This window comes from Manihot esculenta, chromosome 13 (assembly GCF_001659605.2).
Source record: "Manihot esculenta cultivar AM560-2 chromosome 13, M.esculenta_v8, whole genome shotgun sequence".
Lineage (NCBI taxonomy): Eukaryota > Viridiplantae > Streptophyta > Magnoliopsida > Malpighiales > Euphorbiaceae > Manihot > Manihot esculenta.
The window spans coordinates 33,623,529-33,631,916 of record NC_035173.2 but is presented as its reverse complement, the minus strand read 5'-3'; the positions used below and the strand labels follow the sequence as shown (position 1 = coordinate 33,631,916).

The window sequence follows — 8,388 nt, the reverse complement described above, 5'->3', positions numbered from 1 at the left end:
TGTTAACGTTTTAAAAATTTTTAAATAATTACTAATTAGCTCATCACTTAATTTTAATTATTATAAAAAATTAATAAAAAATTAATTGATAAATTTTCTTCAACTATAAAATTAAATAATATATATTTAACAAGTAAAATTAATAAAAAAAATTAACTTGAAATTATTAGATAATTTTATTTAATTATTTAAAGGGTCTGTTTGAACAAGATTATCGGATTGGTAAAAGTAATTTGGCATGGATGGTCAAAGAGTAGGGTTTTTAAAGAGGATTTGAAAATGAGATGCACCTGATCGCCCACAGCCGAGTCTAAATCAAATCTAATATGCTGACCGTGTTTTGAATTTTGATAGGCAGACGCTAATGCAATGCATGCAAGTCATGTTTCCAATTTTCTCTTTTCCTATTTTTTTCCATTTATTTTAATTTTCTAACAATATTTATTTAATATATTTTAATTCTTCACTTTGCCTCTTTTTGTTTTTATTACCTTTTGTTGTTGACTTTAGATGGATTGGTAGGAAGCTTGTCACGTGCATGGATTTGACATTCAAATAAAAAAAAAAGAAATATCAAAGCTATTATCAATACTTATTTATTTCTATCATTATTAAATTGACATGAATATTCTGATGCTCCGATTCAATCGGTTCAAAAATCAGCCCCACTTCATTACTCATCCTCTCATCCCCACCAGCCATGATTTCATCACTGAAATTTTTCTAGCCATAGACTCATTAATCCACAACCATCATAACGTTATTATTCTTTAATTAAGATAATTAAGATATAATGATGTCATAAAAAATATTTTTTATTTTTTATAATACATAAAATTTATTAATAAATTTTTTATAACATAAAAATTAAATAATAAAATTTTCAAAACTAATTTTCTTAAACTAGGTTATTTTGACTATATACCCTAAACCCATTATATATCATAATTGCCGGGACTCAGTGTTAGGTCAGAATAAAAAAAAAATAATGCTGGCCAAAATATATATAACTTTTTTACTGATCGATTTAGTATCTCAAGCCTTGGTCCAGATATGCGGGGCAGGCTGGATCGATCGCGAGTCCAGATCCAATGAGAAGTAATCCAGTTTGATGATGTGACGTGAGGAAGAATAGTAGGTCTAATCATTTCGCAGCCCTGCCTGTATGCGCACCAAGGGAAATTAAATAGCCGACTGACATGAAGAGGGACTCTGATACATTCATATGTACGGATCTGAATGACAGAGACATGTGACACTATAGTAAGGAGGCCGTTAGACATCACTCGCGGACAAAAGAAAAAGAACTAAAAGGGAAGAATGTTTTCCTCTCTAAACTCTGTATCGTAAATTCTATTATCTAAATTTCAGAATATGATGTACAATATTATTAATGAATATGGTGATTAATTCGATAAGTTAGGGATAAGTATCCAAGTGTAAACAAGTTAGGGTGATAGAAAACAATGATCAATGGAATTTGGTTGTAGATATGAAGAAGAGGCAGCAAATTTTGAAAACTCATGAACCAGACAAAAAGGGTTGTTTTCTAACGAACACATTCAGACAATTTGCCTCCTGTTATATATACATTATTCTTGTTTTAATAATTATTAGGTAGAAATAGAGTCGTCTGATTTTTTATTCGACAAAATGTTTTCACATATCAAGCCACCTTAACCAAAGGATTTGAAACTTTCTATCACCCAAAAAAAAATCCATATTAATTCCATATATATATTAAATATGTAACAATTCCAAAATGATTATTAACTTTAAATTACAAAATAGCTTTTTTTAAGACTATTTGTCATGAGAAGGAAAAAATAAAAAAGCTGTACTCAAATATCAATGCAGATCCTAAATTTTCTAAATGTTTATCTTCCCACAGTCTTCTTCTTCTTTCTCTTCACACCCCAAGAAAACAATGCTGACTTCAGAATTCATATCTCAGTTGTAAATCTCTCTCTCTCTCTCTAAGTCTATGTTTAGTTGTGTCTTGCATTTATGACCTGCACAAAAGAGAAAAAAATAAAAGATTAGTTAAAACAAAGTCTTCAGTTTGGAATAGAGCTGGTAAATTAAGCATCCTAAGCTTAATGTATTTAGAAAATTTAAAAAAAAAAAATTCAGTTGGAATAATATATATTTAAATAATTTATCAAAGTTGGCTAAACTTAACCCAAATTTATATTAAAAATTAGTAGAATTCATAAATAAATTTGTAAGTACAGAATTATGAAATTCATAAATAATCATTAAATTCATTCTCTATTCATTTGGTTACAAACAAAATTAAATTGTTTTTGTTTTTCTCATAAGAGAAGTTCTCAATCTACAAAATTATTAAAAAAAAAAAACTTGTATAATCATGACATTAACTCTATCAAAACCATGCATGTTTTAATTTGTTCATAGAAGTAACCATGTAAAATTTTTATCAAGAAAAACCAACAAATCAGGAGGAGGAAATTAAGTATCTGCCTATCTGCTATGCAAGTAAGTCTTAAGTTCTAGGTACAATTGATAATGGAAGGAAAGTGAAGGGGGATGTCCTTGCAGTGAAAATACAATAATTCTCTTTACCAAACTTTTTGCTATATGCAATAAAGGGTATTATTAGTTTCTATCAATGTGTCCGGCTCATGGGTACTGGAATCGACTCCGGAACTGTGAGACTAGAAAGAAACTATAGTGTGAAAAGAAAAGGAAGAAATATTGGTTTCCACTACCCAATTGCTTAATTTGTGAAAAACCAAACCAGATTGCAAATAAAAGCATAGAAAGCAGTCATAAATGCTAAGCTTTTATGGTGATCTGAGACCCTCATGTGCACGAACACAAAACACCCACCACCACTCAAAGGGGAAAAAAATAATGAAAAAAAGATATTAAAGAATGCATACCTAGCTGGAATTGGAAATTGCATCAAGGAATTAGAATTAGCGCATAAGAGCTCTGAAAAAAAAAATCAACAAGACGGGCCTATGCTTCCTCCCTCATCACTACCAGATGGTTGATGATGTTGTTGGGTTTGTTGAGAGTTCTGTTGCTGTTCATGGAACTGAGATTGTGCTTGTTGTGGCCGAAGAAAAAGCTGAGCCTGTAGCTGGTGATCCACTTGCTGTGGTTGAACCTGGTAAGGGGTATCAAAGCTGCCAAGAGCCAGAGAAGGTGACATAGAAGCAACCGTAATCTGATTAAATCCGGTGGTGGTAACTGAATCCGCCGCATCGAAACCCCTATTAAACCTCACAATTTCTTGCTGCTGCTCATAAGCCCTAAACATATCCTGATGCTCTCTCACAGCAAAAGCAGCAGCTAATTGCTGAGCCTCAAAGATTTGGCTTTGATGTCGCTGCTGCTGCTGCTGCTGAGGCTCGCGAATCACCAATTGCCCACCGTGCGTTGGCGGACCAGGGACACCCATTATCGGCAACGCCCCATGTTGCATCATAGACGAAGCTGTTGGATTACCCAGATGCGTTTGAGGGATAAAGGTTGAAGATTGCAGAGTAGGAAGCATTGCTTGAGGACCAATATATTGCGCCAGCTCTTTCTTGGCGTTGTAGAGATCAGCCTGGAGTTCCTTAAGCCTGTGTTGAAGAATCGAGATTAGACCAACACAACCGTAGACGGGATCGCGGAGTCGAGCATCGGCTTCATAAGCAAGAGAAATCACAGCATCTTCGCGTTGCGAGGTGTTGAGCTCGTTGAGAAGCTTAGCCACGTTGCTGGCCCCAAAGACCTTGTGGACACTAGCGAATTTTTGAGGCTGATCCGGTGGGAAATAGGGTGCAAAAACACACTCTTGCGTGCATTTCCGCCTCAGAAACTTGCAGGCTGCACATGGCGAGTTCGGTGTTGACATTTTTTTGTTGTTTTCTCTGAAAACAAAGAAACCCAAATATTAAAAGAAAAATCAAAACTTGGGAAAAGATCACCCTTTCATGAATCTTGAATACTATGGAAAGGATCTTGAGACAGCAACCAGAGAGAGAGATAAGAAAGAGATTGGTGTACATATATAAAACTTGAAAATAATAAAATGAATATTATAAAGGTGGAATCACTAAGAAAGATGCATGGTGGATTCTGGGAAGCTTCATTCACCGATTCTATGCATAATCAAATCGACAGTTGCTTACAGTAAAAGCAAGCAAGAAAACAAAAGGTTGAATAATAATAATAATAATAATAGGAATTCCATCTGGGGGAAAATTCCATCTGAAAATTACCAGAAAATGTAAAGGAGAAGAAGTGACGTGAAGTTATTATTAATCCTCGCTCTTCCTCTGTACAAATCTGTCGGTCTTCATGTGGCTGACTCTGTCTGTCTCTTGTTCATCATCATCACAGCCGTGAAATTCAAGGAAGGAAACAAAAGAAACTGTCTAAAGGGATCTAACAAGATCTAATTTTTCTCGCAAAAAAATCACTTGTTTTGTTTTTTTTCCTTCTCAAGAACAAAACTTACACAAATCCCTTAATCTCCGAAGCAAGATCGATCTTTCCATAAATATATCAGCAGAAGGCAAGGGGCACAAGGGAAATTCAAGAGATTTTAACGCACAGAAAGGTTAGGAGTCAAGAGCTTCTCTAGAGCGTAACGGGCAGCTGATGCCTTTGGAGAATAGACAAGAGTGACCTCGCTGATGGAGAATTTATATCCTGCAGCTGAAAGGTTATAAATTTTTGCAGGCCCCCTGAATGGAGGATACAAAACGGAAGGAATAATAAGGTGGTGGTGGGGCTACGGCTCTTGCTGGCGGATTGCGGTTAGTTCCTGCTGCTGCTTCTGCTGCTGCTTTATTTATAATTATTATTTATATTTTAAATAGTATTTATTTATTTATTTATGTATAAATATAAAGTAAATTATTTTACTTGTACGAAAATATATCTTATAATTTGTTTGTTTCCCAATTTTTCAGTACAAATCTATCAGGGTATGCGTGACAATTTCACTTCTAGTTTTCGATTTTGTCTGTATTTTTTATTTTAATTTAACAAATATTTTTATATTGAGGCTCTGGGATTTACGAAAAATATATTTTATATTTTTTTAATATTTAGAGACTCAAATAATTTAATTAAGGAAATATATTTTTCTAAGAAAAAATTAAATTATTTTTTAAAAAATAAATACTTTTATATATAAATTTATTAATATATTTTACTTTTTAAATTAAAATTAAATAATAGAAAATAAATTTTATGTAGTTTCCTTGGTAGGAAGTCCATAGTTTATATTTAAATAAAGAAATCAAACGTGTCATTTATTTTATTTCTTTATTTAGTCATAAATTATACGAATGAAAATTTTTAAGTATTGCTTTTTATAGTAAAAGAATAATCTAAACAAGAAGATTATATTCAACGACACATAAAACTATGATTCAGTCAACAATATAACCTATAAAAGGATCCATTTCAAAAAAAAAAAAAAACCTATAAATTAAGGATATTTAGAAAAAGAAAATCCATATAAAATATGAATTAACATATATTATCTTCGCTATAAATATATTATAAAAAAAAACTTCATTTTGGAAATATATATTTAAATGATATATGCATAATAATAGTTGAAAATAAATCACGAAGTGTCATTTTAAATTAGATTTGTATAATAAGAATTAAATGCAGTTCATTTCGAAAGAAAAAAAAATTCGAATACTATAATACCCGACAAAAGATTCATTCTTTTTTCAAATAAACGAATTTTAATATAAAGTTACCGTTATCGAACACTTTATATCTGTAATCGCGGGATTTTCATCTATTAGTTGCAGACTATCACATTACCACTAAATTATTAAAAAAATATCATATTCATCTCTATCTCTTAAAATATAAAAATAGAAAAATCACATAGATAAAATTACGATATTCTCTAATGATTTTTAAATTTTAAGTAATTTATTACATTCACTTTAATTTTAAGGTAACGACTTGAGTCTCGTCTCACAGATTCTAACCAATTACAATATAATTCTATTTTGATTATATTATCAATTTAATCAGAGCAACATCGTTAACAAAAAAATTATAACATAACTAATTAAAATGGAAATTATTTCACTAAATATTAAATTAAAATTTTATTATTTAGTGACATCAATTAAAAAAACTATACCATAACAAACTAAAATGGAAATTATTTCACTAAATATTAAATTGGAAATTTATTGTTTAGTTTTATAATATTGAGAAACCACTATTTTATTTATTAATTTTGAAAAATATATTAAAACGTCAAGGCTCTTTAAAAGTTTATTAATTAATTTTTCTGTTAATTTTCACCATTAAATATTAAAAATTTAAAATATTTCTCATGATCTGAGATCCGGATAATGAGATTTTTACAAGAGTTTTGTGATAATAGAGAAAACTTAGACTTAGAGGAGAATATTTCTACTTTTATATGTTTCCTTTTGTCCATTGGTGACGTGTAATAGAAGGTGTGTCATTGGGCCACCTATTCCTGCTACGTTGATACGGACGTACGAGGGGATCAGATCTCTGTCCCATGCGTAACGGCCCCTGATTCTCCCGGACGCGCATGCGGGTGGTTCCACAAAGCGGATGGACTGAATTCCTTCCTGATTCCGAACTGGACCGGAAGATAAAGTTAAAACTAGGCCTAGAAGGAGTCTGTTTATTGGGCCGGAAGAGCTAGGCTGGCCTGTTTGAAGAAAAAGACTGGAACCCAGTCTTTGAGCTGGGCTAACTGGACCTGATTCTTGGAGGAGGTTTAGAAGCCTTCAGATTATGGGCTGCCCTAATGGGCTTGGCCTTAGTCGGGGGCGAAGAAACCCAGTGATCATCAATTTCTAATACTGAAAAATTAATTAGTAAACTTTTTAAAAATTTAAAAAATTAACTAATATTTTTTTTAAAATTATAAAAAATAATAAATTTTTTAAAATTATAAAAACTAAATAGTAAAATATTTAATGATAAAATTAATATATAGATTAACTGATAAATTTGTTAAAATATTAGTGACATTTTAATGTATTTTTTAAAATTGAGAAATTAATTAAATAAAATAATAATTTTTCTTATTAAGTGTTTTTAAAAAGGAAGATTCAGAAATGATTTATTATTTTATATATATATTCTCATAAAAAGTGATAAATTATTTTATCATCAACAATAATTTTATTAACGATATAAATTAATTGTCAAATACATAATTTATATCCCACCTTTTTATTTCATCCACTTAAAATTTTTATTGTAATTATAATTATAATTTATAAATGGTAAACTAAATCCTTAATATTTACTCGTCCTATGTCACAGTGATCAAGTTATTCTGCTATTGAAGATTGAAGAAATGATATAAACTTGTTTTCCATTTCACATTAATTAAGTTATTTAAAAATTCAAAAATTAAAAAGGTAAATAAAATGAATATAAAATTGATGGGACAAATGGTATTTTAGAATTTAAATAATAATATTTTAGTATTAATTATAAAATTATTATTTTAATTTATATATTAATCAGTTATGGAATAATGTAGCCCACATTTACTGACTTATCATTTGGAATGTTTCACATGATGCTACAATTTTATTACGTTTTTTCAACCTTTTGAATATACTCATGCTTTTATTGTGGTTAATTAAAGTACTTGCTTTTCACTTAGGAAAACAAAACAAAATTGCTAAAACACATGAGTTGGTTGATTTTTATTGCAAATCATGGCTTTTTTGCTAAAGCACATGAGTTGGTTGAATTTATGTGAGGGAGATTCACAGCCATACGAAACATAATTTTTGTTAATTGGATCAATACTTTCAATTTTTTGAGTATGGGTAAAGGATCTATGGAAAAAGACAAAAAAATTTATTTCTAATCGTAACTAAATCTTCAATTTGTTCTTTGTTTTGTATAGTCGAGATTGAAGCAAAATAAGCATTAAATGCTGACTTTGTTTTAGCTCGGTGGAAACAAAATGCTTTTCCTAAGGATTCTCTCAAATAGGAATAGAGAACGAAATAACTAGAAAAATTATTAAAATCCCACTCGTCTAGAGGGATCATCTAGAAAACGCCTTGTTTTGAATGCATTAAGACAGAAAAGCTGATATAGATGTTATGATTCGAATTTTTTTTTCGCTTAAACCTTATAGTTGGAAATTTTTCCATATTCCATAAAGGAGCCGAATGAAATCAAAGTTTCAGCGAAATAGTTTTTTCATCTAATTTCATTTATTTTTACTATTAAAAATATAGCAAATAATTAAATTATCCCTTTGTTTTTTCTTTTCTTTTTTAAAAAATAAAATTAAAAATATTTTAATAAATTTTTAAAAATATTAAAAAAATTAGATTTTACTTTTATTTTTCATCTATTTTTAATAAAAAAGGATGA

The 8,388-nt window shown here is 29.9% G+C and overlaps 1 protein-coding gene across 2 annotated transcripts; it reads right to left on the bottom strand.

Moving 5' to 3' along the window:
- Positions 1-1,422: 1,422 nt before the first annotated feature.
- Positions 1,423-4,773, bottom strand: LOC110629697 (LOB domain-containing protein 36). 2 transcript variants are annotated; one of them, XM_021776786.2, is made up of 3 exons: positions 4,239-4,773; positions 2,907-3,887; positions 1,424-2,012 (listed from the first exon to the last, which is right to left on the bottom strand). In XM_021776786.2, exon 2 carries the CDS (start codon positions 3,869-3,871, stop codon positions 2,972-2,974), a length of 900 nt encoding a protein of 299 aa, XP_021632478.1. In that variant the 5' UTR covers positions 3,872-3,887; positions 4,239-4,773; the 3' UTR covers positions 1,424-2,012; positions 2,907-2,971. The 2 variants fall into 2 exon arrangements, with proteins under 2 accessions (XP_021632479.1, XP_021632478.1); XM_021776787.2 differs by lacking the exon at positions 4,239-4,773 and having other exon boundaries at positions 1,423-2,012; positions 2,907-4,211.
- Between the last annotated feature and the right edge of the window lie 3,615 nt (positions 4,774-8,388).